Source organism: Melospiza georgiana, chromosome 3 (genome assembly GCF_028018845.1).
Source record: "Melospiza georgiana isolate bMelGeo1 chromosome 3, bMelGeo1.pri, whole genome shotgun sequence".
In the NCBI taxonomy this organism is placed as follows: domain Eukaryota; kingdom Metazoa; phylum Chordata; class Aves; order Passeriformes; family Passerellidae; genus Melospiza; species Melospiza georgiana.
This window is the reverse complement of record NC_080432.1, coordinates 36,718,394-36,737,882: the sequence shown is the minus strand read 5'-3', so window position 1 is coordinate 36,737,882 and position 19,489 is coordinate 36,718,394. Positions and strand designations below refer to the sequence as shown.

General features: G+C 38.0%; 1 protein-coding gene across 5 annotated transcripts in view; it reads right to left on the bottom strand.

Moving 5' to 3' along the window:
* Positions 1-3,563: 3,563 nt before the first annotated feature.
* The window catches only part of BICRAL (BICRA like chromatin remodeling complex associated protein), a 45,013-nt gene continuing 29,087 nt past the window's right edge, over positions 3,564-19,489 (bottom strand). For all 5 annotated transcript variants that reach the window (XM_058020460.1, XM_058020462.1, XM_058020458.1 and 2 more), the window contains exons 5-12: positions 15,101-16,804; positions 13,235-13,334; positions 11,891-11,988; positions 10,034-10,095; positions 9,779-9,924; positions 9,532-9,626; positions 8,248-8,350; positions 3,564-7,452 (exon numbers count right to left, since the gene is read on the bottom strand). In XM_058020460.1, coding sequence (XP_057876443.1) covers positions 6,650-7,452; positions 8,248-8,350; positions 9,532-9,626; positions 9,779-9,924; positions 10,034-10,095; positions 11,891-11,988; positions 13,235-13,334; positions 15,101-16,804 — 3,111 coding nt within the window. In that variant the 3' untranslated portion in view covers positions 3,564-6,649. The remainder of the gene's footprint in view (positions 7,453-8,247; positions 8,351-9,531; positions 9,627-9,778; positions 9,925-10,033; positions 10,096-11,890; positions 11,989-13,234; positions 13,335-15,100; positions 16,805-19,489) is intronic.

Genomic DNA, 19,489 nt, shown 5'->3' with positions numbered 1-19,489 from the left:
GCTTTTGGACTGCAGTACAAACAAACAGCTCTGTATTTGAGTATAAGGTTCTAAGGCTCCTGGTCACACCATTTGTGGCATGGTTTAATCCCATCTTCAGTCTCAAATTCTTTCAATGAATTCAGAGCCATAAAACTACTAACACCTTCAAGTCTGAAAAAGCATGGCAAATAAAAAAAAAATTAAATAAATCCAGTTTTCCCTGCCATCAATAATCTTGCCCTGGAATTTATTTCTACCACCCAGCCAGGTAAGGAAGAAAATACCTTCACTCTGACTGGGGTAAATGCTAAACACATCTGCATGCAAATAGCAGAGGGGGTCTCTTAGCTAGAGAGTTTACAAATTGAAGACATAAACCTTAATTCCTCCAAAAGTAACAGAAAATCTATGGAAAATGGGAGAGCATGTAAAAGATGACAATTTTTTGTAGGATCCTGCTTTATCAAAATTCTTCTGAAACAAACCATGCAGCCTCTGATGGAACACTGCTGAAGAAACAGGCCAAAGTGACTTTAGACTAGAACTATCCAGGAATGATTTTTTACTTAAATCATTATTAAATGTGATTAAAATGTGATTGCCAAAGGATAAAACAAAATAAAATCAGAGTGGGGTGGTATATCCCTTTAAGCTTTAACAAAATCATATGTGTTAATATTTCACTTTAAAAAAAGCAGTTCTCAACTTCCAGGGAAGTGAGACTTGACCCTCAGACTGGTTGTCACCGGACTAAAACTGCCCTTCTCAATAGAGGAGAGTAACATAATGCATTGTCATAAAGAGAATTCTAATTACCACAGATATGTTGTATGTTGTTTTCACTAAAAACTCAAAATTAATCACATTTAACCTCAGAAAAAAACCCAGTATAGTAGCAAATAGATTCCATACCTTCCTTACCTCTTTAATAAAGACTTACATTGTCAATGACACTCATTCAGTAGCATGAAAATACCTCCCCCATTCCACAATACTTTGGAACTGACTCAGTTTTCAGTAATGTTCTTGCTCAAATTAACATCAAATCTTGCATATTAGATATGCTCTTTCACAAATGGCTTTCAAACTGTGTGTGAGCCAATCCTCGCAACTGTTAAGACACACAAATCCTCATCTGAGTAAAATATTCACTAAATCCATTCTTCACCCAGGTGCAAAGGCAAAAAGAACAGTGTGTTTAATATTATTATGTTATCTAATACATAAAGAGATACAGTACTGTAAAATTTCCTGTATCTACAATATATCCTGTGTTATTAAAATCGAGTTTAAGTAATTTAAATCTCAGATCCCCAAAACATTCACCCTGCACACACCTACTCACCTTCCTGCTCATCTCTTCCAAACTCTGGAGCGTCATCTCCTTCAGCCTCATGTGAATTTCCCTCTGGGGACACAAAGGTTTCCAAGTCCCTGTTCCTGAGCACTCTGTAGAGCACCTTCCACTGGCACAGCAGATTTGCCCCGGCTAACAGAGGCTTCCAAAATTCCTGATTCATTTTGCCATGAAAGCAACATGAAATTGTTCAACCTCAATAACATTAAATCCATGCATTTTTATGCTGTTGGCCATTTGTCAGCCCCAGATACACCCAGCAATGCCTCGCTGTGACATGAGCTATAGCAGGTTTCCAGTGATGGTTACTCCACTCCCTTGGGCAGGCCATTCCAGTGATGGACAACCCTTTCAGTGAAGAAATTCCTGTTATATCCAGCCTGGCAGAGATTTGAGGCTTTGTTCTGTCACTAGCTGCCTGGGAGAAGAGGTCAATCTCCACCCTCCATATATATATATACATATATACATATGTATGTGTGTATATATAACATGTGTGTGTGTGTGTGAAATACAAAGAGCCTTAAAATTCTGATGCAGCTAGCTCCTTCATTTATAGAACACTTTTGCCCCACAAGGTAAGATATAAACTGTATAAAAAAATAAAATGGGGTTTATCCTCAGCACACAGCAGGGCAACTTTAAAGGTTTGTTCTTTACACCAAAAATATTGGTTCAGCTGGACACTCTGTGTCCTTTGCAGGTTTTCTCCCCTAGCACAGGAGGCTCCCTCAAGCTTACTTGTTGTTTACCATTGTAACTCATTATTATGCACACTTTTTTCCATGTCCAATATGATGACCAGTTGCAAGATTAGCAGCACTCACAAATGCCACCCCATAAATCACAAATAACTCAGTACACCCACCACTACTCATATGAAATCTGTGCATGCATTGCATCTGTGCACCAGAGCTGCCATGAGCAGATCTTCAGACCTTCTTTTCTCCAGTGATTTTCTTCAGCCAAAAGAGAGCTGACCTCTGGTCACAAAGACAATTTCTCCCATTTCTTGAAGCTGTCTTGACAAATGCATTGTTGTGAAACCTTCAAGGAAACGTGTGTATGATTTGAAAGGAAAAATTCAAAGGCTTATTAAAAAAAGAAGGGAGGAATTCCTCTAAGTTTTAAAATTGTTTACACTTACCTTTCCTTGTGCCAATCTGCTCCTGGCTTTTTTTTTCCTTCATTCAGATCCTCAAAATGAACAGTGTTTTGACTTTCTTAAATCAGCTATGCATTAACACACACACAAAAATTTTCAGGAATTCTGCCCCATAAGTTGGAATAAACATAACAAGCCCAGGTATAAGAATATTATTGAAAAGCAATAAAAAAATACACCATAAATTCTTATAAGAAAGATATTCTCAGGTGAAGACACCTGCACAGTAGATTTCACATAAAATGTTGAGGAATACAAAAGGTTTGCCTGGTGATTCCACAGGGAAATGACAAAAACAAAACAAAACAAAAACCAAGCCCAAGATGCTTAGCCATCCTAACTCAAAAAGATATTAAAATAGCATATAACTGGTTTTATTAATTTTGTTGCTGTCTGAATCCATGTGGGAAGCATTAAAAGGGCATATTTATTTTGTCTCACTGACAAAATAACAAATACTAACCATGAAGATCTCTACCTTTCAACAGTGCAGGCCCTACTCCAAGATGAGAGGCACTGCCCTTCACCAATGCTCCACTTCCACAGCCTCCAAAAACAAACTGAGGAAGTTCCAGGCATAAGAGCTTTACTAGACCAGTCTCAGCATACTCTCTGAAAAATTCAATCACAGTAAGAAAAGCTTCATCACCCCTCTAATAAAAGTAGGAAGATTCCCTGTAGCACCTGCAATTGCAACATTGTCTCACAAAATACCCAAACACAGGCATCTATAACCAAATCCAGCTGACATGAGTTAAACCTGCAGTGTGGATGCAGTGACCACTTCATCCAAAAGCCTTCTCATCTTCCATCTCCCTGAGGCACCAGGAAGATGATGCCTCTACCTTGTGAAAATACACCAGAGAAGGAGAGCAAGCAAGAACCTTGCTGTGGCAAGACTCCTAATACCAGTAAGGCAGGACCATTTGCTCTCTTGTAATTTGGAGATTAACATTAGTGAATGTAGTTGTAATGCCTCATGAACCAAATCCTAGTAGTGTGTATGTTCAGAAAGATGCATAAGGAGCATGGAAAGTTGGCCTACTAAGTATATTACAACAGAGCTGCATCATGAAAAGAAGAGGAGCAAGACTTAAAACTGACACCAATCATCTTTTGGAAATGTGAATATTCAACTTGGTTAAATCAAGACAATCACAGATAGACATTTTTTCCCAAATCTTTGGCTGTATTGCAATGGTTGTTTCAATTTGTAATCTCCAACTAAACATTTCCTATCCATGGATTAACAATATATTTACTGACTTGTGTCTTTTAACAGTATTTATCCAACATAACAAAATAAACTGCAATTTGTTATACTTTTTTTTTTTACAAAACATTTTATAAATATTTTTACAAAATGTATACAAAGCAATTTCAAGTGAGACATACTTTACAAATGAAGGTATTTAAGCAAATAAAGTCCATACCACGCTGACAATAAGTGACACATCCTCTTTAAGTGAAGTCAGTCTGTAAGGCCTCCCTACTCTAACAGATAAATTATACCAAAATCTTCAAAATGAACATAGTTTTCTTAATTGCCAGTTTAAAATTTGTTTTAATATTAGGCAGTATTAAATAACATTGAAATCACAATGCTGATCCAGCAAAATAATGAAAACATGTTTAAAGTCATGCATATTCACAATACTTTGCTGGACTTGAGCCCATATGATTAATAAACTTTTTTTAAGCACCACAAAAATACAATTATTTAATTTACTGCTTCACCACGTACCAGAATTCCTTTAGAATTGAATTCAAAGGAGTGAACAACAGAACATTAACAATCTAAGATCAATCTTACTAGGATTGTTGAAGGGGTTCCTCTCATCAGCAGTTCAGAGAAATGTGTCTGACCAAATCAATCACGATTACTTTTTGCAATTTGGCATATAAAACTTTTTTATATGCCATTGTCCCCCCTTCCCAATGAGACCCAATAGAAGACACACAACCAGTTATGTATTTGCTGTAGAGAGGCTGGAAACCCCATACCCATTTCGAGGTGGCACAACAAGCAAGGGGACTGATGAATGTGCAACTTCACTTTTTTTTTCCTCAAAAGAAAAATTTAACTAGTTATCATACAGCTGTGTAACTTACTGCTCTCCTTCCTAAATAGTTCAGAATGATAAATTAATTACACTTCCAAAATGATAAAATATGCATCAGAATACACAGCCATGAGAATATTATTAAATCTAAAAAGGCAATAGGTGAAGACTATCTTGTCAGTTTTGCCAATAAGAAAACAACTAACTGCCTGAGAGTCTACTCTGTGGACACCCAACCAAAAATTTAAAACTGGCAATACTTATTAATATTACATACAACACTTGGGAATGTTGGGTTTTTACAAACATGTACTTTAAAATTGGCACATTTTTTTAAATGGCAATTAGTAACATATAAAACCAGTACTTCCATTCGTGTTGAAGGGGAAATGAATTTTAAGGAAGTTCATCTCTCTCTCATTGCTTTCTAGATTTGGTTTCCTTTAGTGGTCAGACAGTGGACTGCAGCTCAGTACTGAGCTGACTGTAATGTTCTACTATCCCAAGGATCTAATTCTGCTTCCTTCCGTGCCGTTCAGATGGACTGAGTTATACACCAGCAAAACCTTTTGGTTTCTCTCCTGGCAATCTGACAGACAACCACAGCTTGTCACAATGAGCCTCTTACACCGTGAAAATCAAAATCAGCAAGTGTGGAAAAGGGCTGGTAATGTTTCTGAGAAACGGTGGAGAAGTTCTGGGGGAGCACATGAGCATACCTTAGAAACCACAAAAGCTGTATCCTCCTGAGCAGACATATGTACTACACACACGTGACCAACGTCAGCGCGCTTATGTGCACAGAAGCACTCATGACCAAAGTAAACTAGAACAAAGCAGCATGGGCAGCAAAAAAAAGTCATAGATTAAAATAAATAAATAAAATAATAAGATTCTATCTTAACAACATGACAGCAAGCCAAATGCAAACCATGCAATGGTTTCACTTGGCTTTACAATATGAATTAATAATTACACATTTTTTTGATATGTTTAAACAATGGGATTGCTGATCAACTTTGGTCTGTACATATCTTGATAATAATGACTGCTACGGTGGATGATTTAACATTCTCTGACAGCAAAAAGCAAAAAGAATCAAAAATAAACACTGGCCTTTAAATTTACTCAGAGTAAGGCTAACATCCTCTTAAAATATAAGCTACAAATACAGTTTTCAAATCAAAGTGCTTTTGACACTTGGTCTAAAAAAAAAACAAACCAACAAATAAAAAAAAACATTTATACCACTTCAGAAAGACTCAAGGCTGACTACATCCAATTATAAAATGCAAAATCTTTTCCGCAAGAGATAACATATATATGTATTATATATATAAATTCATGGCTCTATCATGGCCTCATCCTGTACACTTTGCTATTTACTGGCTTCCGTTCTACCTTCCTTAGTCAAGCATTTATTACTTCATATCATGCCACTGTGACTAAGATCATATAATATCATCCAACAGACTAAAGTTACCCACTACAAATATATCAAGTACTAGTTTCTGCTCAGAAAGCAATAGAAAAGCACTTAAAGTTTAAATTATGAAGCCTTGTAAACACACTGATGATTTCCTTCCAACTTAAGAATCCTAGAATACAGATTCAGTAACAAAGCAAATAATCACTTCTGAATAGAGGTACAGTGGGTTTTCCAGAAAAACTAAAATTTTGATGATTTGTGAAGAGAAGGGTAGGGGAGAATTGTTGCTTCCATCACTCTTTAAAAACATTTTCTTAATAAATATATCCTTTCAAATGACTGTGATTGTCAGTATATTACCGTATTATGTAGGGCCTAACAACCTGCAACCCTGTTACGTTGCAGTACTGCTCAATAATCAAAAGCACTATCATAATAATACTTGAAACAGTAAGGCCCTAACAGACTGCATTCTAACAAGGATTAACTTTACTTGGATATCTCACTGTAACCACAATGAGTATTGCTCTCAAACACAGAACAGAATCTAGTTTAGAAAGGTTAACCTTAAATGCATGTCAGGCTGTACTTGTGGTGTCATTCACATTTGCTTCTGCTAAGAGAAACATAACTTGTCCATGGTACTGTAACTATTAACACTCTAAGATACTATTTACAGCTGCTTCTAAAATAGAGTCAGTTTCTACAACACTTTCACTGTGGTCTGGAATAAATTTTTCCAGGCAGTTCTCTTGTGAAGCGATAGGTGAAAAATTAGGGAACTCTAATTCAACGGAGCCACTACTTGCTGCCTCATTTTGTGGCTGCCTCCCAGCTTTTTTAAGTTCCAAGATGTTTTTAAATGTAGTTTCTAAACTCTTACTGAGCAGTAAGTCTTCCTGGGGTTCATCAGAGCTTTTCCTGTTAGCAGGATGCAAAACTTCATTCTTTGGAGAGCTCCTCAGAGTTTTGTCTTGAAGTGAATTATTACACGTTACCTTGGAGAAAGACTGAACTGCATTCCTTGATATTTTATTGTGTGTTCCATGACTGCCTCTTGACACTATTTTTGACAAGTCTTCAGAACTCGAAGAATTCTCAGTGGACTTGGCAAGATCTTTCCTACTCATCCTTTCTTCAGAAAGGGCCACATATTGGCTCTCAGAAGAACAATTAGCTTTTTCAAACTTTAAAGCTTTAGTGAGGCTCTCGGATTTTTTAGTAGAAGCTTTTCCTTCTTGTGGTGTCAGAATGTTGTTAGGCACTATAGGAAGTTTACTGTGATTTGTGGACTCTGCTGAGCTGGATTTTGGTCGGTCTCTGGCTTGGGGTTTGGTGGTTTGACTTCGAGAAGGTAATGTTTTGCTAGACTGATGGTCACTTTTGCTGGACTGAGCTTCTTCAGCTGCTTTCTCAAATTGTTTGGCAGAACAACAAAAATCGGCCTGATAACCATCTGAAAATTAAGTAGCAACATTTTACTAAAATCACCTACACATCCAAATAACTGACAACACAGTTTCTGTGCACTGAAATTCAAATAACATCCACAGCTTACAGATCTGGGTCTTTAAGAGATGTTCATATGCTTATGTGTTCTGCTGCATACAGTGCAGGAGATTAGCACTAAATTAATCAGCACACTGCTCACGCATGTGCGCTGTAAAACCAGATTAAGGGCACTTCCCAGCATTCTAAATATGCAAATATGGTCTCTGAAGATTAATACTTTCTACAACACAACCTGTGAATATCTTTTAAAATATGCAGATCATGCAGAACCTTTAAACAAATCGTAACTGTAATCATACACAATTAACGTGCATCCAGGTGCTATGTTTAACAACATCCCAGTTAAAAACAGTGCCATTTAAATGGCCATGGCACTCCAAGAGCAACACTTCATTAAGATGAACAAGAGTGTTCATGCTTCAAACAGTGCTGGTCTTTCTGGCTGCAAGTAAACTCAGATTCCTCCCTGCTAGGATGGAGGCACTATAGAAGTCATGACTGTTGTCAATAGAAACTTGAACATTTCTCTGCCAAACAGATAACTCTTTTTTTCCCCCACAAATAACTGCTTCAACCCTACAATGTCTCTGGATTGTTCAGTTCTGGAGTTATAAAAGGTTATCTTGCAAATGCTAATTCAGTATTTCACTAACTGGAATCCACAGCAATCACTGCCTCACTGTGGCCACAACTATTTTTAAACACTCCACACTTTATTTTGAAGTTAAGCATTACTTACCAGGATCCACAAGTGCAAGACGCTTTTCCCGGGTCAGAGATGCTCTTTCCTCCTGGTTAAACATCCTATCAATCATAACCATTTCTGCAGAGGGATTTATCCGCTGGAGGAAAAGGAAAAACACAACCCATCTCTAGAGTGACTCATATGTTGGTATCAAATCAAAACCTTGACAGCTTAGTTAAATTTCAGAGAAAAGAAACTTCCTTTACTATGTATTTGCAAAGAATATTCACAATTCAACAATCCTGTCTCTGACCCAAACACTACTGAAACTCAGTCATGAAGTATTACTCACATTGTACTGCAAATTTTATTTGGGAAAGATTTTAAAAAAGAGAATTGCTATTCCAGTTGTATGAGTTGTACTTTTTAAGGACTGAGTATGCTTACTATTGTATACCACAATTTTTTTAATTCAGTATCCTTCTCTTTTAGGGGATCAACCAGCAAAAATCTTGAACTGGGACCATCCTGTCATCTTCCCTGCACTTCTCTCCTATCCTTGTAACTAGCTGGTCAGAGCTACATTTTATTGACAATGCCTTCAAGCCACTTTGATTCATCCATCACAGAAAATGGTCACTGCACTAGGCCATAACACAGACAACTAGTTTCAAACCTGAATGCTATGTGAAACAAACCTTTCAAAATTACTAAATGGGATTTGCCATACAACATACCAGATGCTAAAAGAACAAATCTCAACCTCCATCCTCTCTTTGCATCTGCAAATACTTAATGGCTAGGATCTATTACAATGCAACTGCTAGTTGTAGAATCATATTAATTCTAACAGATGCATTATGTATCCCTGTCTCTAAATATTTAAATGCCTATTACACTCAAATTCAAAACTTTTCCAGGTATGAAAACTAGCATATCTGAGGTCACATTGGCATTTCCTGATCCTTGTAAAACACATTCTTTAACTTTGTCCGTTTTATTTTGCCTCATACCTGGGATTGTGAAAGCACTTTAATCAGAAGCACTTCTGATGAAGTTCCACCCAGCTTTTAAGGACAATGATTTCCTAAACTGTAATATGATTTGGCTCTAATTATAATATGGCTGGAGGCCTCGGAATGGACAACATCAACACTACTTCAGGTTCCATCATCCACAGAAATACACAGAAATCACCCTCCTGACTATCACAGCCTGTTCAGTGTAAGAGCAAAGCAGAAGCAGAGAACAGAAGTTCATGCACCTGTTCTGTAGACTTTGTTTCAACAGATTTAACCCCATCCCTTAAACAAAGTGTACCTGGGTTCTACACCTTACCATTGCATCTTCTATAAGCAAACATCTGTATTTGTTCAGCATAGCCTGTGTCCTCTTCAGAAGTTGTGTAGCAACAGATTCAAATTCACTGTCCACTAGAAAGACAAAGTACACTTTCAAACACTGTTCTTCAATAATCTGTACAAATTTTTAAATGATCCTTTTCTTATTGCTCGAATTTACATTAAGAATTCTCTCAATACAAACTGATTACAAACTTACTGCCAAATTTGAAAAAGAAAATTACCTTTTCTTAAATCTTCTTCTGTTGGCAGCGATCCCTGGCACACATGGTAAGAAAGGAGTCTCTGAACTGCATCATTTAATGATCTGAACCGACTTTTATCTGGTGTCACAGCATGTACCTGATCCTTCTGTAATTGCTGCAGAATACTACAAAAAAATTAATGGTATATACTTAACGTACTGTACAGAGTTTTTACACTGACAAAAGTAAAAATTAAAGTTTCTGCAACAAAATTAAAACGAAATAGTGACTTACAAAGCTCCTTTAGTTAACTGTTTAGCAGCAGGCCTTTTCTGTCCAACTAAATGACCATCGACCTACGTTTAAAATAAAAGACAAATTACAATACAATCCCTCATTTGCAAAGCCTAAGTTTCAGGAGTTGTTTCTGTCAATTAGGTACATCACCAATACTAACTGTAACCACCACATAAGTATAAACACTTTCAACTATCTCCTGTTTTCACAGGGCGCTGTGTACCCACAAAATAGGGAAGTGACATAAACCAAAGGTCTGAAATGCTGTTTGTAGACAAATTCCACTGTTTTGCATTATACATACTTCACTAAGAAAGAGAACATCAAAGTTAGCAGGTACAAAGAAGGAAAGATACAACTAAAAGCTTTTACAAATAAATCTGCTCATACAAACCCTCTCTGCATTTCTCAGAAGATGTCATCTTGCCTGACATTAATGGATTAGAGTATCTATGAGGAAAGCAGGCTAAGGTTGGGCACTTCAATTCTCAAAAGCCACAGGATGGGGGGTATTGTAAAAGTCATTCTAGGAATTCTATTTCAGTGTCAATGCTACAGATATGCCCATCAGGTAGCAATCCAAGTCATTTTTTCCTTTGCTTAGACATTTAATGAAATCAAGATTTTCCTGGGAACACTCTCCTAAGACCAGAGGCTCTCTGAGGGGGTAAAGATTCATGGCAGAGACACTGGAAGAGTATTTGCCTCAAAAAGCCTCCAACTTCAGATCACAAAAAGTAGTCACCACCAAGCAGAATGAACATCTGACCAACTATTACACATCCAGGCTGACCTCCTAACTGAGCACTATTGTACCTTCTGTTCTACCTGTACATCAATATGACATAGAAAAACATTCCTGTCCTACTGCATTGACAAATACACTTACTAACAAAAATTTTAAGTCAGATCCTCTCAAAAAAAACCTCATTTTGGACAGTGTTTTTGTACATACTTGCATTATGTGGGAGAACTTTTGATGGTAAAAGAAGAAGACTGCAGTAAGGAATAAAACAGACAAAGACCAGGTGGAACTGTTGTGCTGCTTCTCACAAACCACTGTCTCCCAATCAGCCAGAGAACAGCTGAGTTTGTAAGAAATAATGAGAAGAGTAAGTCAAACTATTGGCCAACTCAATGAAGAATTGTTATGTCATACAAAATTATCTTCAGGGAACAATACAGTCAGACTCCACTTAATGAACTAAATCTCAAAGCAGCATTCAGTGTATCAATTTGCAAAATAATCAACATTTACTATGCCAAGGTAGAATTTGTCAAGTTTGAGGGAGTTCATATACTCTACAAATAAACCTACAATGATTCTTGTTTGTTTACTCATTACCTCCCCTCAGCCCAGTGGAGAAGCGAATTAGGAAAAAGTAAACCTCATGGGTTCAAAAGAACAGTTTAAAAACAGAAACAAAATAAAACAATATAATAATGATAGTTATTACAAAGTTGTAATGAAAAAGAGCAAAAGGGGGAATTAAACCCAGGAGAAACAAGTGATGCCCAAAGCAATTGCTCAGCACCCTCTGAACAATGCCCACCCCATTCCTGAGCAGCCATCAGTGGCTCACAGGCAATTAGTTCGTACATTTCCACCCAGAACACCCTGGGATGTTCCAGAGAATGGGACACTCCTCTGGCAGTTTGGGCCAGCTGTCCTGTGTGTCCTGGTGACTTGCAGAGTAAGCACTGCCCAATAACTAAAACACTGGTGTGTTTCCAATGTTATCCACAGCCAAATCCAAAACTCAGCACTGTACCACCTACTAAGATGAAAATTAGCTCTATCCCAGAAAAAAAAACAGGATAGACAGGGAAACATATAAATAGAGGTGTTCTTACCTGTATACTCTGCTGAACTGATGATGATCCTATCACTTTTTCTTGTGGCTGTGCTGTTCCTAGAGATTGTTGTATGATTTTTCCTCCAGAGTCCTGTCCTATAAAAAAAAGTTGAAAAGATTCTTGTCATCCTAAGCAAGAGGGGAATAATTTTGTATCCCTATCCTGATAATTTCACCTGAGTTTCTAGGAAAGCTGTATCTTATGCTTAAAAGCACTAGTGCAACTATCCTGTGGAGAAACCAGCTCATAAAAATTAAACAGGACTGATATTTTGCCTGAAAACAATAAAAATCCTCAGATATAAATCACACCATGGTACTGCAACATAAGAAGAAATTCAAGTGCTGTAAGTTTAGTGTCCTAACAATTTACCTAAAATCATACAGTAAATTTTAGCAAACTTTTCAATACCAATCCTCCCTCAAGTGATTACCCAAATTTTTCTAGAGCTCCTGGAAGTACTCTTCCAGGACGACAAGCACATTTCTTCCCCTAGATTTTTTCAGTTAGGCAGACTTCCTCCAATTGCCTTGCTTCATAATCCAAACAGCATCTTATCAGTCATGCTACCTTACAACCAAAACAAGTAAGAGTTTATTGGGTTTTATTTCCCCAAAGACACCCAGCATACTGTGCAGATTGTACAGAATTGCCTGGACAACTTATACATAACAGTACACAAGGGGGGGAAAAAAAAAGCAAGGCAGAGTGTAGGACCTTATTCAAAAGGTTACTTATGTACACAGAGAACAGGAAAGTTACTGCATTTTTCTGCTTGCCTTGATTGTACTGGTTTTGTTCTTTCAGTAGCATGGTGCTGCTTGAAAAGCTGCTGTTTTGCCATGAACAATGCATGAACTATTCTAACTGAAAGGGACCCATTCAAGAATAAAGTGAGTGATGACAGCCTGCACATAACCTTGTAATACCTATCTCTGTAACTGAAGCAGCCACCACATGCAACATTCTAGAACTTTCATGGAATTTTAGCAGATGCCTATTTTGAAAATTGAATATTTCTATTTTCCTAAGCTGAAAAAAAAAAAAAAAAAAGAAAAATGAAAGAAGGTATAATTTTGGATTTTATAGAGGAGAGAAATAATTGCTAATTGCGGAGATTCAACTCTTCTCTCTACAAAATGAAGTGCCATGGTTGAGAAAAATTAAAGCACACGTTCAATACTGAAAAATATAGCTTCAATTCTTCTAAAAATAAAATTCCAACCACCTTTAGAACTCTATGAGCATGAGGCACCTATGTAAGTCTGACACACTGAAGTAGAACGAGTCTCGGTTGCTGCAGAAAATTAAGAAAATTTTGTTAAAAAGACCTTAGTTGACCTGATAGTGTGTTGCTCAGAAGATTTGTTAGCTGAGGCTGCCTCAAATTGTCCTGTGTCTTCGATGCAGAAACTGGTGATGTCTGGTTCACAGCCTTTTTCTGTGGCACATACATAAAATAAAGAACAATTTTTTTAAAAATCACAGTGAAATATTTACTGAAAGCTTTAAGAAAAACAAGGAAAAGGCACCTAAATTTCATCTCCATGGATACTTTTTTAACTTCAAACTCATCAGTGGTGAAATTTCACACATCTCAATCCCTCCAAATTCAAGAACTTTATAAAGTAAATCAGAGGGGAACAGAAATTACACTAACAGCACAAATACATACCAGTTGCATTCTACAAGATCACTCATTTCCCACTACAAGTGGCCCTCAGAAAACACAGCTTCTCACAGTTCCAAAACTGCAAGATGATGAAGTTGCTTCTCCAACCAAAAAAAACTCACAGTGGAACAAACACTCCACTGCTTAGCAAGTGAATGATACATGGTTTAGTATATAAAGTACAATGTTTAGAAGTACAAACAAACTAAAAAGATTCTGGTAAATAGTGCCATTTGTTCTCTAAAAGTTCCCAATTACAGCTCTGAATTCCAGCACAAGAACAAAATGATCTTTTATAGCAATAAGAAATAATCTGCTTCTATAACTGCTGAAACTCACTGACCCAGCACATGACCTGCAAATAGGAAGATGCAGACACATGAAGAGAAATCAGGCAGGCCTCAAGTTACTCATCTGCAAACAAAATGTTACAACCTGAACCAGAATCTTGGCAAAGATTACAAATGTGTTCCTACAACATGTTCATAACTGATTTTTTAAATAATGCACATTATTTTCTAAGACATTGTTTCACTGCAGATTTGAGTTTGGTTAAAAAAAAAATCCATCAGGCCTTTGGAAAAAGAAAGATCTAAGTAAAAGAGAAAAGAGAAAGATCTAATCAGTGCAAATGCATTCTGAGAGATTGACCAGTATTTCAAAATTACCAATTAAAATAAAAGTTTAAAAAGTGACAGAAATTGAATAGCTTGTTGTTAATTGTGTGAAAAATCACTGAGTTAAAATTAGCTCTGTAACTTTATGAATTTTTTTCTTTTAAACTTTTGACTGCTTATAAGTTTGCTTATGAAAACAGAAAAATCTGAGTTGAATATATACTGCAAGTGTATCTACTGGACAAAATAAACAACATCAAACCTTAAAAGTGAATTCTGAATTTTTTTTTTAGGTACTAGCTTGACTTCTTAGAGGATTATTTTTAATGTTATACTTTTACAAACTGCTTTAAAAGGTATTTATTTTTAAGGATTCTAAGAAGCATTTCCTGTCTTTGCATCAAATTTGAAAGCTTCTAACTTCTGCAGAAACACATAACAAAAGCACCAATATAATAAATAACAAAAGAAAGCCCAAGAAGCCTTTTCATCTCTAATTTCATTAAGTCAGACTTTGAAAATGCATAGGTTTTAGGGAGGTCAAAAGATTTTTAAGTGCTAAGAATGAACCTGAGCCTTTACATCCAGCCTATGGTAAGGTTTACAGGAGAGCCTGCAATTGTATAAACTTACAATGCCCACTCCTTTAAACAGGAGCAGACATAAATTAATGCCAAGCACTTCTGAAAATAATACTATAAATCACCAACAAAATCTTTGGGATTAATCAAAGTGGCAGAGTTGTTCACTGATTTAGAAAATACCATGTGAAATGACAAATCTGGGTTACACTAACTTTTAGCAGCTCCACAGTATTTGTAACAATACAAACCAGCAAAATTACCATTCTGTGTATTAGCCAATTTTAGCACAGCTTAGAAGCCTTTCTTTGGCTACATTCTCAGGCAGCTTTCCTACCTGACCAAAGGCAAACTGTTGCTGTGTTACTCCCACAGACGTGTGACTGAAGGTGCTGACAGACTTGGAGGAGGATGCTGGAAGACGATGCGACGCGCTGACGGCAACCTGAGCTCTGTTCTGGCCCAGCTGATCCCCCGTGAAGTTCCCTCCCGACGCGACAGACTGAACGGATGCTCCCAGGCTGGGGAGCACGGAACCAGAAGAACTGGCAGCAGCAAATCGACCAGAAGCTGGCATACTTGAGGCTGTGGACTGCCCAGGTGACATGGTGGTGAAACTCGACCTGCCTTGGGAAACGTTCGCTTGGCTGGGTGACAAATGCAACACCGTTGGCGACGCCTGCTGCAGTGGCACCTGTCCACCAACAATTTGGGAAGTTCCATGATTTACTATAACTTGGTTTCCAGGAGCTGTGAATGTCTGGCCAGAAACAAGCTGAACAGCTGTGTTCTGATTATTCAGCATCTGTCCTGAATACGATTGGTTGGCTCTTAGCATGTTTGTAGAGTTCCTGTTGAGCATGACGTGCTCAGCAGACACTTGGCCGGGAACCAGCTGGGAAGGCTGAGTCTGAAGAAGTTGTCCATTTATGGCCTGGACATGATGAACTGAATTAGAATTAACAGACAAACTTGTAGGTATGAGAAACTGGTTTTGAGGTGCGTGAGGCTGTCCCATAGGAGAATGGATAACAATACTACCTCCAGCATTGCTAACTGTCTGAGGTGTAACTGATTTTCTTGTATTTTGTTGTTGATTAACAATATTAACAGACATATGAGGACCAACTACTGAACTTTGAGGTGAGTTTGCAGAAGCAAATGGAATCCCTTGCTGTACATGATGTTGCTGTATTCCCAAGTTATTCACATTGTAAGCAGTCTGCTGACCCATCTGAATAGGCTTTGGTTGGATATTAATAGGAACTTTGTTAGAGTTTGGTGCCAAACCCCTTTGAATGATGATATTATGGACAGGCAATGAAGTCTGAAAATTTGTGCTGTTAAATGGAACAGTTACAGGTTGTGCTACGGGACTTGAATTTGAGTTACTGAACAGCGAGTTCCCATTTGGAGTTTGTCTATGGACCAAGAGGCCACTGCTCATGTTTGCAGGTGTTTGCTGACCATTGCCTTTCAGTATTATCTGAGATCCATCGAGGTTATTGATGGTCATCATGGAAGGTTGATTACTAAATGAACCAATCAGCTGTATCTGCCCAGAACCACTAATCTGGCTGCTATTAGACAAATGCTGGCCAGGAACACTAATTCCGACGTGTTGCATAAAGCCATGTTGCACACCAACTGTATTGCTTGCAAAAGATGCTCCAACAGGTTGCTGTACCACTTGAGTAACTCCTATAGGTTGCAACGTCTGACCTGAGTAATTAGAAACATTAGAAGCCTGAGTAAAGGATGCTGATGAGGAAGGATGAAGCTGAGCTTGTGCAAACTGTTGGCTAGAACCTACACTGGCATCCAAATATGCCTCTTCTGCCAAAGTCTGTTCAGTAATATTGGCCTCCTGCAAGGACTTCTGAAGAATATCAAAAGGCTGATCCTCAGTAAGATCAGGTAAAGGAGAAGACACAAGTTCATCTTCAAGAAACTGAAGGCTACTGGACAGCTGCAGTCCATCACTAGGCCCCTCTCCAAGCTGACCACTTACACCTTTTACAGACGACTTAGGATCAGTGTTCTGAAAAGCAAAACAAGAAGTAAATCACTTTCAGAAACTCCAGTATTTGCCTTGTTTCCTCATTAGTTATTTTTTCATGCAAGCAAACTTTTTACACAGAATTATACAGGATGATGTTGATCCCATACAGTGAGCCAGCACAAACATGTCATGGATACCCCACTCACACCCTCAGACTGCTGGAGAGGCTTCTCTCCTTTCCCTTCTCAAATCTCTCAATACACAGCACTTAGCTCTCCAGCTGCACTGTTTCAAGAGGACATGAAACGCTCTCTAAGTGCCATTTTCCCTTCCTCAAGCTGAGCACTCTACTGACAAAAGGATAAAAGAAACGAGGAGGGAAAACACCTCCACTCTAATTCGGTTTAGGGCAAGGCTTCAGTAGCAACAGTAGAAGCAGAGAAAAGGCAGAAGAAAGCTTTTCTTCCACCGACTTCTACCAAACAAGATTCGCCTCCAAAATCCTATCAGCATTTCTATAATCACTTGGGGCAAACCAGTGACCATTTCATAATGTTAAGGCATTATGCAAATTCCTTGTTTAAAAAAATTTTAGAAACAAGGGAGTAAAAAAAAAAGTGTCACAGACTGTGGTTTATGCTCATAAAAAGATTACTGAGAACTATAAACATTGGAACTACCACAAGTATTAAATGGCACCTTTAACAAAAAAATCCGCATCCATTAACACCGTGATAAGGAAAATCAAAACCTATTTACTCTGGCCTACTGTCAAGATTTTCCTAAAACAAAGTTCTGTCCAGAAACTCTAGATAACAAAAGCATCATGTTTCTGAAGATGGAATGACAAATTTAAATGCATAATAATACTCATGATAGTTTTAAGTTAGGCAAAGTACAACTTTCTAAACTGCATGATCACATCTCAGCTATTCAGAAGCAACAACCAGTTTCTTTGTAGGTCAGGATAAATGGAAACTGTGGGTGTGCAATTATCAGTTACGCTCATACTCTGAGCCTTCACTCCTTGAAGGTCACAGACGCTTGTTTTCACCTCATGTAAACTGTGTGAAGATGCTGCAAGCCGTAATTATCACATGCAATGAGGTCCCCACCCTAACTTCAGTTCCCCAAGCATACTTATTCAGAATTTTACCCCAATCTGTTTCTCAAAAAAAAAAAAAACAGTGTATTTTCTGAAACTTCAGTCATGTTTTAAAATATTAAAATATTTTTCTTAAGATTAGATAAAATATTGTCAAGTTACAACTATTTAACTACAGCAAGCTTTAAACATTTATGTTAATAGAGGAATTAAACCACTGTTCAAATGTCTCAGTGTCTGAACCTCAGGAACACCTAAAGCTACAAATCATGTTCTCAACTGTACCTAGCTCCCACTGGGCAGAGTAAAAAGGAATCACTAATTAGGCCAACCAAACTGAAATGTTTTACAACTGTGTAACCTAAACAGTCTAACCTAAACAGCCCCAGTAATGCTATTCCAGTTAGTACAAACAATACAACTATTACTACTACCAATAATAACACTAATAATATGATTAATAGCTTAAAACTCTGCCACTGGAACAGAGAATCCCAAGTTTCATTCCCTGCTCCCAGGACTATTTAACATTAGAAAATAATTTTATATGCAAAAACTGTAACCTTCCAAGTTAACATCTGAATCATTACTGTCCAGATTGAGAAGAGCCATGCAGAATGCCACGCTAATTTCAAGAAGAAACCAAAGCCTCTGCAGCTTCATGAATGTGCTTCCCAAGAAGAAGAGTCTTATTCTCACTGGCTCCATGAATATCCTGCTCTCTTATGCTGTCCTATTTTACTGTAACAGGAGAATGGAAGCAGCCACCCAGTACAAGCCAGGTAACAGGGCAACGGCAGGGGAAGCCTCTCATGAAAACAGCCAGAGGAAACCAACCTGGAATCAGCAGAGGTGGTACAGACTCAACTCGGGGAAGGTTGGGATGGGGCATGGGGGCCAGTGAAAGGGAGTGGGAAGAGTGCTTTCTTTTCCTTCAGTCAGCAGGAACTTCATCTTGCTTGTGTTAGGTGTTGGCTGAGCCTGCTTACCCACTGAGGCACTGAACCTCAACACTGAATTTGTGAACTCTGCCACTGAAAGGCTGAGACAGGCAGCAAGACAGTCAATCCTACTTCATGGCAGCAATTCTGAATATATACAAAGACAGAACTTTCAGCATCTGCAAAAACTTTAATGGCAAAAGCCTCAGAAGCATCTAACTTTTCAGGTGTCCCATTTTATAAGCATGGACTATGAAACCATCTGTTTATGGTAACACTTGGTCCTTCCCAATGAACTGTAAGAATCTGTATTTGTAATCAAGTCATTCTTCACCGACATCAGCACAGGGCTCTCACAGGAGGGAGGAGGGAAGACAAGAGGGCATTGGTGCTCCTTGTGAGATATAAAAGGATGAGGACAGAGCATGCTGTATGTCATCCAAGGAACATGTACTAGGAATCCCCACTCCTCTGATCACCTGCCTTCTAGATTACTTACCCCAAATTTCACACACCAGAAAGCTCTTAGCTTTCACCAAGTATTTTATTGCTTCCAACTGCTATTCCCACCTTGTCCAGAATCTCCCACTGCCCCTCAAAATTACTCAAGGAAACTCACTTTCTGAAAATACACCTGAAACACCTGACTCCTGCCCACCTAGTCATGCTCATCAGAAG